We start from the raw sequence: 21,007 nt of genomic DNA on the forward strand, positions 1-21,007 counted from the left end.
CACACACACACACACACAGCGAAACTGTGTAACTAGCTTATTGACTACTGCTGTCAACTGTATGTACTTAACAGGAGACCAGGAACTACAGCTGTAACTATGGAAACAACGAGTAGTTTAGATCCCGAGCCATCAATTGTAGTACTACTGTATATTTGTATGTATAGATGGTATTTTTCCCATGAAAACACAGTACTATAACCAAATATTTTCTATTTTCTTGTTTTTAATTTAAGTTTTATTCTGAAAGATTCTGTTAGTCAAGAAATCAGGTGATGCAAACAAGGTAACAAATCATATTTAAAAGGAAATACATGAAATAAAACGTATAAAAGGGTTGTTCTGTTTAAATGGGATTAGTTGATAGGGTTGTTAGGCAAAAATATATATTAAAAAAAGCTCAAGTTTACCCTAGGGGCTATAACCTTAAGGTTTACTCTCTTCGGTGTCCACACATCTGCAGAAATATAAAGGTCTTCATTGTAGATTCAAGTACGGTGGGGGAAAAAAAGAAACCCACAGATAATAGACAGAAAACAGCACTTTGCTTTAGATGCTTCAGATAACTCTGGTGTCGCTGTGTAAGAAGCAAGCCTGTCTTTGTCTCTTTTCTATACTGATGTTGTAACATACTGTATGACCAATAGAAAGTAACAGCACATATTAACAATGTTGTCACACTAACATTCTCAAGGAAGCTAACTCTGATCTCATTATCACTTACCATCACAGTGGACAGGCTTAAATATGAATTCATCAGCATATTTTAACATGTGATAAAAACCACATCATGCACACAAATAAAAGTTGAAGCTGTTGTCTTTGACTCAGTCTCTAGAGGCATCCATTTTTTTTTTAAAGCAATGCTATCAGATTTCAAACTCTAATATATCAAATATTTTAGCTTTTAAATAAGAAGTGTAAGCCTCTTTGTTTGCAATCTCTCTTCCAGTTGGCTTGCAAGAGCAAAGAGGGATTACACACTGTAGACATAAAATAATCTTTTGAATAAAGAGTCATATAAAATGATTATAAACAAGAGAAAATAATTACACTCAGTATGCAATTTTAATCAATTTAAGAGCCTTCTCTCTGAGACTGGGCACTGCTTTAGTCTGCTAACTCTGATGTCTCATATGATTAAAAGACATGAATGAGACTTGAAATCATTGCTTTTGTAATGTAACATTTTGTTCCATCAGTCAGTGTTAAATACAGTTTAACAAGTACATTTTACTAGCTTTACTCTTACCTGGCACCTGCCACAGGTGACTTCCTCCCAGGGTCAAGTGATGCTCCCAGTGGTTCCTCCCCCAATGACCTAGTGTCTTTATTTAGCTGCTGTAGTCGGGAACTGAGCTCCCCCATAACAGATGGTTTTGCTCCCTCATCTGCACCCAGCCCCAGTCCCAGCCCACCCAGATTGCCCAAACTCCCAATACCTAGCCCCACCCCTGGCCCACGAGGCTCCACTGGGTCCCCCCACAGCTTGGACCTCCGCTGGAAGAGGTAGCGTGGCTTGGTGGGGGCTAGTCCAGTCACTGAGGCTGAACCACCTGAGGGCAGCCCAGCACCTCCAGCTGCAGCAGCAGCCAGGGCAGCAGCCTGTTGCTGTGATAGCAGCTCGCTGTCAGAACTCTGCTTCAGCAGAGGGTCCCTGAAGGTGACGGGGCCTTTACTGCCTCCTATCTGGGACTTGAGTCTGGGCTTAGGAGGCACTGGCGGCTTGTCGAGCACAAAAGTCTGCCCGTCGGCATAGGAGGTGTGCGTGGTGTGTGTGTCGGCAGGCTCGCCGCTTTCTGAGGACAATGTGGACATGCTGGAAACCGTGGAGACGGTGCTGGTGGTCTCGAGATGGTGGTCTCGCTCTCTCTCGCTGGAGCTGCGCGTGTCAGCCTCCTCCACGCCTGAGTCAGCCGCAGAGCCAGACTCGCCCACTGGTGGGGGCTCAAGAGGATCAGAGGGCTTCCCTGAGACAGCAGCTGCACTGGGTGGAGGTGGGGGCTGGGGAGACTGAGCCTGCATGGGGGTCACAGTTGGGGTTGTTGGGGTTGAGAGAGTGTGGGGTGTTGGTGTTGTAGGGGTGCTGGGAGAGGAGGCAGGTTTAGTTGGGGACACTGGTGTCCCCTGTGTCTGTGCAAGAAGCCCATTAGCAAACTCATCTGGTGGTGGAACAACTCCAATCTTGCGTAGCTCCTCCCTTGTTTCCTCATCACTGGAGGACAATATTGCAGGGGGCAGAGTCACTGTGTATGGATCCACATCCTCCTCTGAGCTTCCCTGAGCCAGACTCTTCTCTTGGGCTGGACTGGCAGGACGCTGAGTTTGAGGCTGGGCCTGGGGCTGGGAGACTGTGGGACTGGGGGATTTAGCCCGTGGACTTAGAGATTTGCTGGGCTCCGTGGTTGTTGGGGCAGGTGCCTGTTCTAGTTCTGAACCCACCCCAACAGCCTGGCCGTTACTCGTAGCATGGACCATGATTAGCCCTGCTGTCTTCTGCTGTGACGTATCCATAATACTGATCAACATACTTTTTTTATCTTCTAGTCTCTTTTCCTCCTTCCTCTCCTCTACTCTGGCCTCCATCTCCTGCCGGAATGATACAGGTGATGGTGATGTGGCCCACTGTTGTTTGGTGGGCTGATTAACTAAAATTGATGCCAGGGAGGATCCAACTACATGCCCCACTGCCTTGGCGCTTTTAGGCGAGAAAGGGGGAGATGTGGGTGCCCCTTCCCCATGTGGAGACTCTTTGGTCTGAGGGTCAATGAAAATTACGCCCTGGCCTATCCGCTCTTGTTTAGTCCTAGGCTCTGGGCTGCTAGTTGGGGACTGGCTCTGGGAGGTCAGTGCCCTCTCCCTTGCGGCCAGCGCAAGAGCCAGTGGAGAGTTGGGGTCCAGGGGTTTTCCTGTGAGCGGATGGATAAAGGTGGTCCCACTAGGTGAGGGGCTCAGTGCCAAGGCAGGGGGAGGCAGCTGTCCCAGTTCTCGGGTGAGCATCCGTTCATCGATGGAGTGAGACTGAGTCAGAGAGGGGGCGTCAGAGCTTGTGGTAGACGCCCCCTCCATGGTCCCAACAGACAGGAAGACAGTGGATTTCCTCCGTTCTTCTAGGCGACGCTCACGATCTTTCACTGCTCCAGCAATTGCAGCAGCAAAGGGGCCCTTACCCTGAAGCATCATCTCTCCCTGGGCACGCATACGCTCTCGCTCAGCCATCAGCTGCTGCTGGTAGTAGTCTGCACGGCTGGTGTGTGTGTGCCCATGGGTGTGTGGGTGTCGTCCTGAGGGTGAGCTCTCTCGGGAGTGGGCAGCAGCTAAGGCTAAACTAGCTTTTTCTTGTGCATCTTCCACCTGCAGTAAGACAGAAAAAGAATCAACCAAACATGTCAAAGTCTGTCAAAGAGGGTCTTTTGCGCTAAATTAAAGAAAAACAGTAAAGAAATCAGAGTACCAACCCCAACATGCAACCTACCTGTAGTTGTTTCACCAGGGGACTTTTCTTCCTCTGGGGCTTGGTGGGTGTGTATAGTCCAATGCTAAATTGACCCACATTAGCATAAGGGTTATCAATAACCCGACCCTTCCTTTTGATTCGCTCAGGTGGAGTAGCAGCAGAAGGACGGGGAATTTCTGTAGGCTCTACAGGTAGATGAGAGGAGTCCTGAAGGATGATCATGGAGCGAGCTTTCTTCTGTCTCTCGATGTGTGTGGCCTGTCGCTGCGCTGCCTCATAAGGCAGGTCCAAGGAGGAGGGCTTGAAGCTTGAGCGTCCCCCAGGCTCATGGCCCTGACTCTGGGTCCTAGATGGGGGAGGAGGAGGGCAGAAGGCTGGGGGAGGACCAGTGTCTAGGTAGTAGGGAGGAGGAGGAGGTGCCATTTGTGGAGGTGGAGGGATAGGATGGGGCTGTGAGTGGTCTCTGAGGCTGTCTGTCATAGAGGAACTGCGGGGAAATCTGTGCTCTCCTGCTAGGGCAGACAGCCGGTCCTCTTCAGTGGCACCTGATGAGGGAGGGGACAGCATAGATCCTCTGGTGACGGGGAGTAAGCTCATTAAAAAGGACCATTTTATACCAGCCTAGCAGGTCCTCAGCTGCTTCTGAAAAATACACTGTAATGCATCCATCTGTAAATCTGTTAACTCACACAGTTAATTATGAATAAGGTGTCTCAAACCAGCCATACAATATTTTAATAAAACATGTAACTAACTATTTTTGACTTATTTAACAATCAATTCAACATTTGTTTGATGAGTGTACTTGAAAACAGGAAAAATGTTAAATAATACAGAGTATTAATAATGTATGTGTATATCTACTTTTCAAATAGAATCTGTACTTGAACATCTGCTCTGCATATCTGTTTCTGTGAATATCCAATAAGCACATTTGCACATTCTGAACTTGTAATACAATGTAAGTACTGTATGTTTTTCTTTAACATTTGTCAAATCTGTCACGAACTTCTCATTTATTTGATGAGGATGCAGCTTCATCCTCACTATTTTCTATTTGCTGTAGGCTACTGCTGTCTAGATGCTATTCTTTGTGGGTGTAGTAATGCGATTTTTAAAAAAAAGAATGGAGCTTTCTTATCTTATATTCTCTACATGTCAATATATTACCTATAAGCATGCTGTACATAAGATACACTATCATTCACCTGATTTGAATATGTACAGGATGGGTGATTGTTTTACCAAAAGACTTGGTCCTGGACATCCCCTTTGGTAGTGGTATGTGACCTCTCTCAATGCCTGGGTGAAGACCTCCATGTAGAGTCATCCCTTGTCTCTCAAACAGTGACTGCAGCACAACAAAACAGAAAGAAGTTTTAATGCCTTCAAAGCTCAACAACAACAAACAAAATCTAAAAATAATTATGCAGTAGTGTAGTGCATGCGTATTTGCGTACGTGTGTAGTGTTGCGTAGTGCTGTGTTGCCCAGGTGAGTATGATATTTGTCAGACTGAGTGTGAATATATACCATCATGGCAGCATATGTTGTCTGCCAGTGTGTCGTGTGTAGGTGCACTCACACTGATCTCTGCTGGTGTTATTCTCCTGCTGGTGGGCCGTTGTTTGACAGTGGCTGCTCTGTAATCTGCCTCCGAGGGCTGAGAACGCAGTATAGACTCCTGGGATGCCAACATCTCATCTAGCCTCTCTGTTGAGAAGGAAATGAGCCAGAACTAAATACTGAGACATAAGACCAGGGAAACGTTGTGTCATCATTTATGACATAGCCAACAGAGAATACAAACTGTGGTTAAAAAGACATCTCCAACATGTAGCTATCCTGTACAATGTGAGGTCATGCTCTATGGTAGTGTATAAAATGACTGCACTATCTCAATACAAGTTCACTGTGTTTCCTTGATGACCGCTAGGGAGTGAGCACTAAGAGTTGAAAGAGACAGAGAGAGACAAAAAAAGAGAAAAAGCGGAGAGTGTCCACAAAATGCAAGTGTTCTGCTCTTCTGATCTAAATCAACACTGCTTAAATTTACACAGCAGTGATAAATCATCTTAATGACATTCAGAGAGGTGTCAATTTCTTGCCTCAGACTCACCTCCTCTTCTCCTCCGAGCAGAAGCTTGGTGGGAAAAAGATTGCGTCAGCAGAGGAGGGAAAATGACAAGAACAAGCCAACAGAAGTGACTATTCTAAAAGTTAGGAAACACACCAAGTTTTAATGACAAAGGGAAAGCAGAAATGTGACAGAAAGAGAAGAAGAGAGTATGGAGTTTGCATGTCAGCTCCCTGGCACTCACCCAGTTCTTCCAGCTCAGCGGTCATGGACTTGGAGCGCAGTGTCAGGGTGGTGCTGGGAGCTCTCTTTGGTGGCGGGGGAGCTGTGGAGAAAAGGCATGGTGTTGAGGATGAAGTTGAGGGGGAGGAAAATCCTTTGGCTTTGCGGCTCAGTGCTCTCCTGGCGTCCCCCAGACGGCCAGTCCATCCCGTCTTCACTGCTTTGATTTGGTCAAATTCAGTCGAACCAGACGCCTCGTGCTTAGTCAGGACCTTGTTCAGGCTACGGTTTGTGCTCAACTTCTTCATGATTTGTTCTTTGTTGGTCCAATGGCTAGTAAATTTATCAGACTTTCTTTCAGTTTTTTAGTCTTTGTGCTGCAAGAATTCCTCTCTGTTGAGGAGCCCAGAGGCAGTAAATGTGCAGCTCAGTCCTCTTTGTAACATCCCTAAATCTCTGAATCTTCCCATTACACACAGAACAACCGATTTTTTCTACCACAATAGGCAGAATGAGTAAAATGAGTGTGGCAAGGAGAGGGAGAAAGTCATCCATCTTACTTTTAATATGCTGTCCGTCTGGAATTTAGCAGGTGTGCATCAGACAGAATTGCACAGACACACCACCTTACACACACATGCATATCCTGCCACATGTGGGACCACACGCAAATACACAGACAAAACTCCACGAGGGAGGACATAATGACATGTGGGCTGACAGACGAAGAGATGACAGTAAATTCAACAGCTAATGAAAATTATGTTCTACAGACTTTACACCCCAAAGCCCATGGGAGCCTCCCAATCCTTCTATACACACAAGACAACTGGACTGTTATCGTCCCACTCAGAACAGGGAAACACATCTACCAAATGTGAGTTCCAAATGCCAAATACAGAGTTACAACCTTTCAATAAAGGGCTTCAAATCAGGTTACACTTAACATTGTAATTAACCACATAAAAAAAAATTGTGATCATGTAAGTTAAGTCTGCAGTAACAACGTAATGCCATGCAGTCAGAGAGATCATAAAACCAAAGCAGTCCCTACATGCTAAAACAAAGTTTCCTAACAATACCCGCACAACGCAACTAGATCAGCTCACTTTATCTGAAATCGACCAGCTAACATTGCATTAACTCACTGCACCACTGCAGAGAGAAAGATCTCTAAATCCCACAGATGTCCTAGTGCCTTACTAAAGCCTAACCATCCTGCTGTCGTCAGCGGCTGCAGATCTAGTGTACATACGCCATCCTGGGTACAGTCCATATCAAACATCTTCATTTCCTCACCAGTCTGCACATTCTGGTACAGTAGCAGGGAGCGGAGGAGATGGAGAAAGAGAGAGGAACAGAGACAGAGTCGGAGGGAGAGAGAGATGCTTTTGCTGTAATGTAATGCTTAATTCAAACATGCAGTGTAGTCACCATGGCAACGGTGGCAGTAGTGAGGCCTCGCATGGTGCAGAGAATGTGTGTGTTTGCTTGGAAGTCTCTCTGTGGGAGTGTGTGTGTGTGTGTGTGTGTGTGCGAGCGTGTGTCTGTGCATTTGTGCAAAGGTGCGGCACAACATGCAGAGTCCCACTGGAGGAGCAGTGCGGCAGAAGAAGGGGTTCAACACAGCTCGGGATGGGGAAAAAAAAGACATTTAGGACAGGTTTGAAACAGAAGTGAGCAATCACGTTCTCCCTCATCTCTGAAACACAAAACACACTCCATCTTGTCTGCAGCTGTGTGCACTGTCTGTATCTCAGCACTTGAATCTCTCTACCCATCTTTTCTGCGATTCGCACTAAACGAATCTTACCAACCACTGCCATTTCTACCGCACTCCATCTACCACCTACCAAATATCTGTCTCAGCAGCTTAGACACACGCAGAGATAAGTGTAAAATGTATTGTGTAAATGGAATTGTTCGACATTTTGGGAATTGCGCTTATTTGCTTTCTTGCTGAGAGTTAGATGAGAAGATAAATACCACTGTCGTATATCTGTCAGTTAGATATGTGGCTAGAGCCAGCAGCCAGTTAGCTAAGTGTAGCATTAAAGACTGGCAGTAACAGTTAGCCAGGCTATGTCAAAAGGGAACAAAATCCACCTACCAGCACCTCTAAAACTCATCAACTAACATATTTTTATTTGTTTAATAAATACCAAAACCAAAGGTGTAAAAACCGACAATTCTCCCTTAAACAGAGGCTTGCGTGGCGGACATTTTCTTGGTCGGAACCAGTAATCGAGAGTGGACCTGGAGTATTTGCTGGTTGCCTGGCAACTGCTCATATCCAAGAAAGAAAGTAAACCCTGTACGTAAAATTGAATTTGTCATTTTTAACCACCTGATATTGTATGGCCTAAACAAACGGGATATAACTTAAGCTTTAGAGGTGTCGGTAGGCTGATTTTTGACGGAGCCAGGCTAACTTGTTTGCAGTATTTATGCTAAACTAAGCTAACTAGCAGCTGACTATAGCTTAATATTTAATTGACAAAAATTAGAGGCATTGATCTTCTCATTTAACAAGCTTTAAAGTGAATAAGTGTATTTGCCAAAATGTCAAACTTTTGCTTTAATTAAATTAAACAGCAAAGTCAATGAGCTGAGGAAGACTATAACATCCAGCATTGAACCCAGGGTGAACACCCAAAGGCATAAAAAGGTAGCACGCACAGATTTGCAGGAAAAAAAAAAGTTGATAAATCTCAACTGCATCAATTTATTTTGGCCATGTCAGAAAAATATGGTAACGTTTCAGCTTCATGGCTTTTCATCAGAGCAAGGAGGAAAATGGTAGTCAAGCCTTTTATATACAGGAATTAGCAGGTTGGCTTAAAGGGTCACATGATAATTTACTTCCTATTTCTGATCAGTAACTTCACAATTCTAACTGAGGTTACTGACTGAAGGCATTCTATGTTTCCATATTTGTAAACTTGTTTAAAGGAAACATTTAAAACTTAAGTCATCATTCAGTCCAGCAGATATCACTGTGTTGCATGTTGAAATCCCCTCTGGCACTGGTACTTAAGACTTTGGTTTAGCACTACAAACAAAATACTGGGCAGGCGCACCCTCCCTAAGATCTAACTACTGAAGAACATGTGGTCCAAAGCTTCACAAAAAGGTACTGGGCCATTCAGCTGAGATGTCTTTTTGCATTAGCCAAGGAGACAAGCAAAGGGAAAGATACAGATAGAGTAGATATAAAGATAAAAAGATGAAAAGATATAAAGACAACAGGGGGGAGGGAGATAGACGGACAGACAGAAAGAAAGAGAGAGACAAGAAACAAAGAGGGACAGGGATTAAGAGAGACCATAAGGCCCTGAGTAGCAGGATTTAGTTGATACAGTACTGTCTCAATGAAACTGGGTCAAACCCATTTATCACTGTCTCTGTATCTCAATAATTGCAAAGGAGGTGCACCAAACACACCACTCTACCACACACACGCATGCGCTTACACACACACACACACACACACACACACTATTGCAGTGTACACAGTCCTGAGGTCATATTACCAGGACTGTGTGGGAGCTGAGTAAGCTGAGTAACGGCGAGCTTTGGTTGACATGGAAACCACATGAATCTACAGCAGAAACATGGTAGAAATCACCTTGCTAATGGAAAATGAGCAAAAGTCCTCTGTACATAAAGCCAACCATACCTCATTGGCAAATAACTGAGACATCCTATGAGAAATGACATGTGCATCCTTGAGCACACAATAGACCATAAGCCATCTATATTTAATTAATGGAACAGGTTTATTTACATTATTGTGCATACTAATGAATAAGTTTCATAGTAGCTGAACTAGTCCATAACATAGTATAGGTAGGCAAATGGGTTTTGTGTTGAATTACATTATAAATATTAAAGTTGTTACATGTAAAATGTAATATTTCACATGTGAGAATATGTTTTTTTCTTATTTAAAAGAAAGAGTTTATCCAATTTCTCTGGTCTTTACCTTTCTTGCGAACGACCTCCTCAGACTCAGGTTTGCGTGCGACAGACACCACCTTCATCAGCAGCCTGTTGCCCCCTTGCCGGATCAAGGACACCACTTGCTTATGTCCCACCTTCACCACATTCACCCCATTCACCTTAAGAGAAAACACACATAAAGACAGAATGAGACACGTCAACATAACTGCAACCTTGTTTGGTTTTGGTTTTTACAATGCTGCTGACATTAAAGCACCAAAGTAACTACAATCTGGTCAATCAGGATGGGATACTTCACATGATCAAACCTCAATAATAATCATGACTATTCTTTATCCAGCAGTATCTCGATGATTAAAAAAACACAGAAGCTTCAACTGCAAGTATTTAGATTTCTAATAACTCTTGCAGGCAAAGGAAGAACTATGCATATCCACAAATGCACCATATGGCTGGGCAGACTCCTGCAGTTGTTAGCCTTCTCTGTTCACCAATGTGCTCAGTAATGAGATGGATACACATGAAGAAGAAGCAAAGGAAGTGCTGTCCTTAATTACCTCAATAAGGAAGTCTCCTGTCCTCAGACCAGCCCTCCAGGCCACTCCCTCCACATCCACAGACTCCAGATACTGAAGGGCAGGGAATGCTGGGGTAGGGGTGAACTCTTCAATGGGCGTCTCGGCTAGGGGAAACACACAGAGAAAACCCACCCAGAACAGTTGAGTGAAATCTTTAGCTTCTTTTGATTAATTTTTTGCTTTTCTAGTAAATACGATCAACAATGAACACAATAAGATCACAAACAGAGAGTGTATTACATGCTGCAAAGAATATTTGTAGTGTGTGTAATACTAGTAGCCTTTAGTGAACGCACTGCAGTTGCCTGCTGCACCTTAACAATATTATTGATGCATATAGTCGCATACAATCACATGCTCACACTTGTGCAACTTCATGCATATATCAGCAAAACAGAAACGCACACACACACATACAGTACACAAGCACAATTTAAGAGAGTGTGCTACCACAAACTCAATTTAATCTTGGAACAAATCCAACTAAACCACTGACATGAGACTTCTCAGAGGACCACTAAGTGTACTGCAGTGTGTGTGTGTGTGTGTGTGTGTGTGTGGGAGTGTTTAAGGGTACTGGGGAGTAAAAGACAGAGTGAGTAAAAGAGAGCAGGGTGGGCCAAGATCCATGGTAGTGAGTGATGGAGCAGTAAAGCACATTCAGACTCTCTCGGCAAGGTGCCTGAGAGGGGTTGCCATGGTAACCAGCCCGAGCAGGGAGAGCTGGCACGTGCATGAGTAAAATGAATTTGTGGCGATGGAGATGAGTAGAGAGGAGATTTTGGTTAAAAATGCGGAAGGTATGAAAGCGGTGGCGTGAAAACATTTAGAGAGGATAATGGACAGGAAGGATATGAAGGAGGTGGAGGAGAGCTGAGAGGAACAAAAACAAGGACAGACAGAGCAAAGATAAGAGAAAGAGAGGGGGGAGAGAGAGGAGTGTGTCTCTACTAAAGCTGAACGCCATGTGTGGGGAACAGATGGGACAGCTAGCCGACAGCTCAGCCAAGGATGACGCCACCAAAGGGGCTACACAAACACACATGCGCGCGCACACACACACGCACACACACAGGAGCCTGAGTGCATCTGAGTATACAAGCTGAGTGTTGACCAAAGCTGGTTGTGTTGTTGACTCACACAGTAACAATACCGACTGAGCCGTACTTCGTGACTCAGAACAACAAACTGCTTCTCACATCAAAACTCTTACACGTTAAAAACAAGTGTGTAGTGAATGTGAATGTGTGTGGCAAAGGTGTGTGTGTGTTTGTATCTCACCTTTGGCTCCCCGCAGGACAAAGCCAAACCCCTCATTTTCTTTCTTCTGTAAAACAGCATTTTTCTCCTCTATGATATAGTCACTGTGAAGGAGAGAGCAAAGGGAGAGTAGGTATGAATCCAACACCATCCTTTCACACACAAAGAGAGAGAGGGGCGAGAGGGAGGGCAGGAGAGTAAAGAGGGTCGATCGTGGGGGGATTGGAAAGTGGGAGGAGATGGAGGCGCACACACACACACACACACACACACACACACACACACACACCTGCACTGTACTTCCTTTCCTGTTAACCAATCAAGTTAAAAGTGAAGCAAGCAACCACAGCTAAGGATTCCCAGGGTTTATACTAGTATTTGGAGAGACACACACACACACACACACACACACACAGATTGAGCGAGAGTGCGAGAGAGAGTCCTTGTGACTGAAGTATCTTTGGGATAAAACTTAAGAGTGAATCAATCTTCTGGCTGATCCTACAGATGAGACTGCAACTGAGGAGGGTGTGGAGGGATTCTGCTAAAGAAACTGACAGAGACGACTCGGATGTAATATTATCTCCTGATTAATGACACAGAGAAAAGGAGGCAAAAGTAAGTGAACAGTTCATCACTCTCTGATTTTCCTGAGTGTTGAGGTGTGGTGGAGGCTGTTAGATGGTGTTAACCTGTGCTGCTTTGAACACACTTCAATGTATTTTTTTCAAGCCACACATCTGTATCCAAAGCCTGTGAGCCAAAAGCAAAGCAGAGTTAGTAAAGCAGTATTAAGCAGCAAAGCGAACATGAGTATGGATGGCTGGATGTCTGTGCAAGCAAATATTCACACCACCTGTCCTTATCAAAATGACCCTCAGGTAAGAGGTAAGTATGAGTTATAATGGTTTTAGTCTAAATTTATGATGGTGATAGATGGGTATTAAAGGAAGTGGGTAAACTAAAAGGCACATTTCTAATGCAGAGCAGTAAAAGTTATTTTAAATGTAAAATATTGAAACTATATTTTAAGACTATAACCTTTATTCCTATATTATAGCTTAAACTTGAAAAAGCCATGAGTTTTATAGTATTTGATGATTTTCTGCATTATCAGAATCATCACGGCTGAGGCAGATGTAAAGGCAGGTGCTCAGGTTGCAACTCAGTAGGCGGCTACAGTCTCCATTAGCTTAGTTACACTTCACTCCTTTAGACTTACCAAGGGAACACAGAGCCCCTGCTGCTGGAGCCAGGAGACCCGTAACAAACCTTTCTGCAGGAGGGAGGTCAAAGGTTTGGTTTCATAAAAGGCTATCTATCCACTTTTGCACCAATTATTATGCACAAAAACTGTGTTGGTTAAGCATCACTAAGATGCTGTCTCAGTCCAAACCCTTTTATCCACTACGCTTTCATCTCTGCTCTATGCCCCAAAATACTGCATAAATGCAATGTGTTCACTGTCCTTGTTCAGAAACTCTATCCGCCTACATTACTGATAAAAAAAATTCAGCTGTAAGACTCAATTGAAAATGGTAAATATTTCCTTGAAATAAACCTGTCCTTTGACATTTATGATTCTAATATCCCTCACAATATAGTTCTAAGAAATTGTACAACGTAACTGGGTAACTGGTGTTTTATTCAAAACGTTTTGTTGCATCGGCTCCTTAAAACTTAAGTCTCACAGCTGTAACGTGGTGGGATTTCATGCAGTGTTCATTTTTACTGTCGCACCTGTAACGTAAGTGACTAATATATATATATATAGACTTGCACTGTGTCTTAAACTGACACACTGTGGAATTAAAGTGTGAATTTGCACAATAACAAAATCGCATATAGCTTGCTACTCTACTCTCAGCTAACAAATCTGACTTAGAAGAGAGGGAGCATTCTCTACACAATTAATGTGCGCTTGAGACAGGCAAGGGAAAAAGAAAAGACAGACCAAGAGTCAGAAAACAAAACATTAAACAGCTTATATAGGAACATCCTGGAAGCAAATCAAGAAAACATGAAGCACAGTACTATGCATGTGCCTGCATGCATGCATGTAGAGTATATATCATGCATGTGTATGTAAAGTGCACCCACACATACAGACAAAAAACAAACTGTTAAACACAGTTATGCAACACAATTTCATTTTAAAGTTAGAACTGAGTGCACTAGCAGTCCTATGCCTTTAGATGGCACCAGCTCCATAGCACTGCAACACCTTCTCTCATGGACTTTATTACCCCTGTTCAGGTAAGAAAGGAGTCTGTGATATCACTGTTATAGTTCATGAAGTACAGTATACAGTAATACACCTTGCAGTAGCATGCTAGCTATGAGAAAGATGCCGTACCTGTATGAGGTGAAGTTGTCGTAAGATCCCACAGTGTAGTGTCTGAACAGTCTCTTTGTGCGGTCTTCCCGAGTTTCTGTAAAACACATTAAATGCATCTAATTAGAGAATCCAGTACATTCAAGTTCTGCATTAATATTCCCCCATTATATTGCAAGCTGACACCAAGGGCTACAAACATCTTGAAAGGCCAAAATGAAAATACATAAATGTTTTCACAATAGGTTGACATACTGTATTTAAATCGACTCATCTGGTGTTTTTTTTGTATGTATTGTACACCTGATTATGGTATTAAGTAAAGTTTGAATTTCGATTTAAAAGAGAAGATATATAAACTGTGAAAAAACAAACCACTCCTCGTTTTTGATTTACATAAAACAAGGCCTTATGCACATAGAATATTTAATAGTAATACCATCAAATTTTGGCAAAATTATTGTTATGATTGCATATCAGAGGCACTCTTGCAATTACCCATACATCATCCAAGGCTTAAATTGCTAGTGCTGTGTCTTGGAAGCAAGGTCAGCCACATTTGCCAGCATGTGCAGCATTTTGTCACAGAATTGAGTAAATGAGCTGAATCCAGAAGCTTCCTAGGAATGCACTGTTCAAAAATCATCTAGGAAGGACACAGTTTATTATTTGATTTTTTGTATCAAAAAATGTAAAGGCTGTTTCCACCCCAGCTCCTAGCTTTCAGTTAGCACAGAGAGGAATTAAGCTACCACAGAGAGGTAATCATCATTAACATTCGTCATTTATTATAACCCACTGTACCAGAGTATAAATGTGACATAGCAATTTTTTATTTATGAAATAGTTAAACAATTGCATAATTCTGTGTTTCTTTTAAAGCCAGAAAATGCACTAGAATAGGAACCATGTTAAGCTCAATTAATATAGTGCGTGTGTATGCTGTCAGCATGTAGGTGGATTTATCCAATGGGAGTGCTGATAGAGATCGATGCCCTCTCCCCATCCCAATAATACACACTGCACCTTCACTAAACAGCAATCTGCTGACTTCACACCACAGGACGCTTTCAGGCCACACAGAAACTCCTAATTGGGCAAAGCTGTGAGAGTGAGGGGCGTCCCGGTGGTGATGTGAGACACATGGCATGAAGCCACGAGCCTAGCTTGTAATCTTGGTCCCCCGCTTCTTTCCTGTCATTTTTTACTGTCTGTTATCTAATAAAGGCAATACATCAAGCCATTTGAGATATCCTGTATGTGTGTGTATGTGAAAGAAAGAGACATGTAAAGAGGAAAAAAGGAAAAGAGATCAAAGTAAGTGAGCATATTTGAAGTGGCTGGCATCCTCAGATCCACTTTAGCCTGTCCATCTAACTGTGTGTGTATGAGTGACAGTCTGTCAGCTGTGAACAACTTGAAGCTCTGATAACTGCATCCACTGACACTTGGTGACACACCAGAAGGGCAAAAAAGAAAAAAATAACAATAAAAAAAAAAGAATCTAGCAGTCCCCTCCAAATTCTCGATTTTGATGTTTCACTCTGAACCTTCGTCCTCTGCTCTTCCTCTCTCATCTCATCTTGTATTCTTCATCTGCCTTTCTTTTCTAATCTTGTTTGTCTGTGTGGTGGTCATCAGGTGGTCTTCATTCTCCAAGAGCACTGCTCTGTGAATCTCAATCTCTCTGGTTCTTACACATTCATTTGTTTCAGCATGATTGCAAATGTGTAGCTTTTCTCTTCCCTCACTACACATGTCCGACTCACAGGAAGGAGGCCGTTTTAATGAAAGAACGAACAAAACCAAGCTCTGCCTATTTGATAACAAGGCCCATCTTCTCCCAGAGCAAGAACCTCAGTCAATTGGTCAGTGAGTCACCTCCTGGTCACTGGTTGCGATCATGTGTATTTGACTTGTGGCTTAGTTGAAAGGGAAATTCTCCTACAGTTGGTGATTCAATTTTAAGTCATTCAATGTATTTTCATGTAATTTCCATGAATTATCAGCCACAAACAGACAGGCAAGTCAACCACAAATGGCTATTTGGAATTGATTGTCAACATTAAGTTTTGGGCTCAGTCCATCAGGAGAAGGAAGCATGTGAGTCTTTGAGGTCCTAATTTTGCTGCAGCGTTCAATAATACAAGGAAAAATTCAGCTTGAAAAAAATCAAAGATTTCTCACAAGTTTTTCCAATAGCAGAAAATACATACAAGGGACACGTGTCATATATTTTCTATTTTGAAACATCTCTCGCTGTCTTGCTTTTACTATGAAATCAATTACTGCTCTCTCCACCTACACAAATAGCCTGACTGAAGGCAACAAGTTCATGTCTGTTCTCTGAGGGTGGACGAAAGTAATTCTGGGAAACATATCAGAGGAAATTTCAAACTCTACTAAACTTTATATTGCTGGAATTAAAACCTTTAGTGGTGGATCTGAATTGTATTTTAGGAAATCCCTGTGGAGACACATTCCCCCTTCAAGTGGATGAGGGTGTAGTTGAGAACACGTACGCAGGGGGCATCTTCCACCCGGCACACACTTCTCTACACTAGTTTTATAGGTGTCTTGGCAAACCACTGAGGTAATGATGTTATGGTAACATTGTAAGCAGCAGATAAATGTTGTCACCGCCCACTCCTTCCAATCAGACCCTCTTTGTTTAGCTTTCTATGATACCAAAAGGAAGCCAAGTGAATTGTTTGCTCTGACATCTCATAACCTGGATGACTAAGACAACTGTATACAGACACGAAATATGGAAAAGCACAAACTAAAATAGAAGTCGAAAAGGCAGGTTGAGGTAAAGCAGTCACATGAAAATAAAGTGTAACATTTCCTTACAAAAACATTTAAGGAAATTTAATTGCAGATTAATCAAGTGTGTGAGCATCGAAGAATGAGATGCGTAATTAAGAATGAATGAGTGTTTTTGTGAGGTTATCGGTTTTCAGAGGAGGCAATGGGGGGAAAAAAAGGTGAGGGGAGACTGGTTGGAACTTTGTCTGCATTAGAAGGTTACTCTACACCCACTCTTGCGAGGAAAGACGTGGCATTTTGTTAGCACTGGTTGTTAAAGAGAAGTAGTTATGAAAAAAATGGTGATATATGGGGGAGAAAGTTGTAGATGAGTCAGCACTTGTCTTCTCCTGCACATTTACAGTCTGTCTTTTACAGCACATGCTCATTGTGGATGTGCAAAGTGACAATATTTAGTGTGTCTGAATGGTATATAAATTTGTGTATGTACACTACGTGTGTGTGTGTCTGTGTCCATATAGTGTGATACCAGATGCAGTGTAAGAGTGTGAAATGTAGCTCATTCATCACAGCTGTCATCTATTTTGTAGAGCCCAGGAGCATCTAAAGGCAGAGCCCTGACAGTACAGATAACCTAAACTCCACTTCCATCTATCACACACACACACACAGACAGGGAACGAGAGACATGAAAGGGGATCCAATGAGCATTCAGGCTGTTTCTTAAGTTAATGCACATTAGGAGGGTTTATTATTTTGTTTTGTTTTGATAAATTTTGGAATATCGGAAAAGCATCTCTCAATCTGCACCACAGGGTTACAACATCTGGGAGTCAGAGGGGCAGCTAAGTGCAATGAGATTCCAGAGAAAAACAAAACATTATGAAAACGCGGGATGTTGATCATGAAATGTTTGTTATACAGTCATGTTGAAATAAAACATATCAAACAATTACTACCTAATCGAAAGTGGCATTGGTTGGTTTTTACACATGCTGTTGCTCTTTGGAGATATTGTTTATAGCCACATGAAACATTCAGTTCCTGTTCTCTTTCAAACCAATACCACACAATGTTCAAAGAGCTCCAGTTTTTAGCAGAAGAACAAAAACACAAATAAAGAAATAGTAAAAAAAGAAAAAGCTTTTCCAACTATAAATAAAACAACATTCATTCTTCAGTGTTGGTAGCCAGCCTAATACAAAAAAAAAAGCTGTTACAGAAATTGTGCCCCTGGCTAGGCAGCTTCTTTGTGAATAGGTGGCTAAGTTAAGCTTTAATTTAAGCACTTTTGACATAAAGAGGAACTGTGCGTGAAAGAAAAAAAAAGCTGTCATGTGGTGGTGGTGGTGGTACTGTAACTGTTAACATGGTTAGCAAAATAAAAATAAAAAATGCTCATGGACCTTTATATTCAGTATTTTATAATCAGTTGTCCCAGTGTTCTAGCACTGCACCTTTCAAAAATCACTTCAATCATCCCAAAAATCGTCAATCATGTGGCCAGTACAGCAACGTTATTTTCCTTGGAAGTTATGAGGTTTAAGTTTCTGATGGTAGTGCTGCAGCTTTAGGTTTTCCCCTTTGTATCATGCACTGTATTTACCAACACCACTGAATTCTCACTAACTTCCAGAGATAAATGCTCCACATCTGTCTGATCTACAGATTTAATGTGGTGTTGATTGAAAGGTTTTGTTATGAGCGATAACTCATCCATAAAAATGTGAGAATACTGTAAGCTGTTTGTCTGTTCTCGCCGGTGATAGCTGTGAACAGTGTTAAAGTCAAGATAAAAGCATATTTAGCACATTAAGCTATATGTCATGCTGCAACATCTCTGCTCTTTTTGCCTGCTACGTCACTGAGAGTTCCTGCGGTAAATTTTCCTGTCTTAGCCCACAGTGCTTCTCCATTCTGGACAGACTGTAACATCTTCCCTGTCCTTGTCTGAAGGACGCAAGAGGCACGTCACATACACACAGATGCACGGAAACACAAAACAATACAGATACACACACCATCTCTGAACCTTGCTGAATGAGAATTAACCTATGCTGCTTTACCACTGATAAGAGCTGCAGACAAACATGCGCACACACTTACACAAACACTTATCAAGTGAGCCTCATTGACTTTTTAATTCTTTTCTTCCACATCCCCATTCACCCTTCCTTTCCCTTTCTCCCTCACTCTCTCTCTGCCTACTCATTCATGTTGTGCATGTTAACCTTCTAAACCAGGTGGATAGAAGACTAAGCAGGGGGCATAGTAAACTCCCAGGGCTCCCTACACCTTGAATACTAAAACACTGTTTAAATTAATCAGAACAATGCTGGACTCTCTGATGTGTCAACTTCCCAAGAGCCACACAGCCTGTGAAGAGACGCCTGTGGCATAGGAAAAATAAAGACAGAATCATCCTCTCTTTCTTATTCTTTTGTGCTGTCACACAATGTGCCTGACGTTCCACTGATCCAACAGGGAGTTGCTTTACCGTGCTCTGCGGACGGGCTACCCCACTTCCACATAGCACAGAGGAGAGCAATGGGCCTCATGCGTTAGTGTATTCTTATTTTTCTCTAATATTTGTTCTAATATTTGTTATATTTGTGCCAACTAAAACTATTACAGCCACTGGACGAGGCCAGGAAAATAAGAAAACAGCGCCATTGAGCCAAGTTTCTCTGTCAGGGGTGCAGTCAAGTGCAGCCAGGTTGAGGTGTGATTCAACCTGACTGCAAGGTGTGATTCAAGGTGTGATTCAAGGTGTGATTCTGTGCTTTAGATATTATTTAGATTTTGACCGAATGGAATAGTTGTATATTGAACATTGGGAGACGATGCCTTGATGTGCACATGAGTACAGTCAATTTGTCTGCTGATCAGTATTATATGGAGACAGCTGAATGTACTGTGATGTTAACTGGATGATTTAGATAACTTTGGGGAGCGCACGAGTAACAGTGGATTGGGATATATCAGACCTCTCCCTGGAATGTTCCCGTAGCCAGAAAACTGACAGTGGTGGTGTTGAAAATTTGAGGCTCCAGAACGACACACAGGCTCTAAAGAATCTGCATCAGTGTAAACATTTAAATCTATTAACTGAACAAATAATTTTAACATTTTCTTCTGTGTTTTCATAAAGTAAATTGTTCTTTCATCGTACTGGCTTACGTGTGGTCTAGGGCACTCTTAATTTCTAATCTTACCTCAGAACAAACAAGGAGTATGAAAGTGATAAACACCAGAAAAGTTATTAAATTATTCTCACACACAATTCAAGATCAAATATGATCATTTTAACCACTATAAATGCTTCTGAAACAAATCACCTACCCTGGCTTTAATCTTTTTCTGTTCTGTTCATATTGGGATTTCAAATGCACATATTCTGTATCTGCTGTTGGAAAATAATTAACATTAAAAGGTGACAACTTAAATTGTATGAGCACATACTTTTGATATGTGTGTGATGGTCTAGTAAATCTCTTCATCAAGCCATTTGTCTGCATACATGGACATGAAAAGGAGATTGTATGGTATCTTAATTAACTGTGAAGTGGAGGGTTTCAGAACAAAAAAGATACAGAACAAACAGAGTGGAAAGATTGGATAGGCCAGATTGAATAGAAGACTTAAATAGGGTTAACCAGAAGGGAAAGAGGGGAGTACATGACAAAAAACTGACATGAAAATATTTCTAAGAGTTAATAAGTCTATATTCTGCAAAATAGTCCTAATTTGTGTCTTCCAAAACAACCCATATGACAGTTCCAGTTCAGATTGATCACTTTCTGATCTGCTCTCTCTAGGGTTCCAGTTTGGTGAAAGTTAAAATACTAATACTAATACTAATCAAACCCCCATTTTTTATATCATAGAGTCATTTTTTTCTGCAAAAGCTATTGCATGTATGTACATTTAGTTATTACTTCACTATATAGTGGCTGTCATTGTTAGTGATGGAGTCCGCCATCCCAGCACTGGGTTAAAGTTGCCTTCACACGCATGAGGAACTGACAGGAAACAATGCATGCCTGTAATCCAGCATCCAATATTTGTACCACTACACTGTACTCTTCAAACCCCCCCACACACACACCTTTCGAAGTGAAAGTTCTTTTCAGTGTACTGTATCCTTGGGATCCATTCATTAAAAAAGATTGGTTCAAAGTATTCATTGACCAAATCATTCATTCAAGACTCTATTATGTACAGCATGTATATTTTTGCAACACATATTTGAGAGGGAGGAAGAGGTAGAGAGGCGGTCTTGAGTGACTCAGCATCTGTGTATCACTCAAGGCTCACATTTACTGTGTAGTACGGTCACTGAATGAA

The 21,007-nt window shown here is 42.2% G+C and overlaps 1 protein-coding gene across 2 annotated transcripts in view; it reads right to left on the reverse strand.

Annotated features, from left to right (window-relative positions):
• The window catches only part of shank3a (SH3 and multiple ankyrin repeat domains 3a), a 143,199-nt gene that overhangs the window by 10,575 nt on the left and 111,617 nt on the right, over window positions 1-21,007 (reverse strand). Inside the window, exons 14-23 of one of the 2 annotated variants that reach the window (XM_035665386.1) lie at window positions 13,913-13,988; window positions 11,578-11,660; window positions 10,276-10,400; window positions 9,741-9,876; window positions 5,778-5,858; window positions 5,576-5,599; window positions 5,042-5,169; window positions 4,703-4,808; window positions 3,476-4,002; window positions 1,253-3,354 (exon numbers count right to left, since the gene is read on the reverse strand). In XM_035665386.1, the coding sequence (XP_035521279.1) occupies window positions 1,253-3,354; window positions 3,476-4,002; window positions 4,703-4,808; window positions 5,042-5,169; window positions 5,576-5,599; window positions 5,778-5,858; window positions 9,741-9,876; window positions 10,276-10,400; window positions 11,578-11,660; window positions 13,913-13,988 (3,388 nt within the window). The remainder of the gene's footprint in view (window positions 1-1,252; window positions 3,355-3,475; window positions 4,003-4,702; window positions 4,809-5,041; window positions 5,170-5,575; window positions 5,600-5,777; window positions 5,859-9,740; window positions 9,877-10,275; window positions 10,401-11,577; window positions 11,661-13,912; window positions 13,989-21,007) is intronic. The other variant, XM_035665387.1, reaches the window with a different exon arrangement.

Source organism: Morone saxatilis, unplaced genomic scaffold (assembly GCF_004916995.1).
Source record: "Morone saxatilis isolate NCDOM2014 unplaced genomic scaffold, NCSU_SB_2.0 Contig2, whole genome shotgun sequence".
NCBI classification, from domain to species: domain Eukaryota; kingdom Metazoa; phylum Chordata; class Actinopteri; family Moronidae; genus Morone; species Morone saxatilis.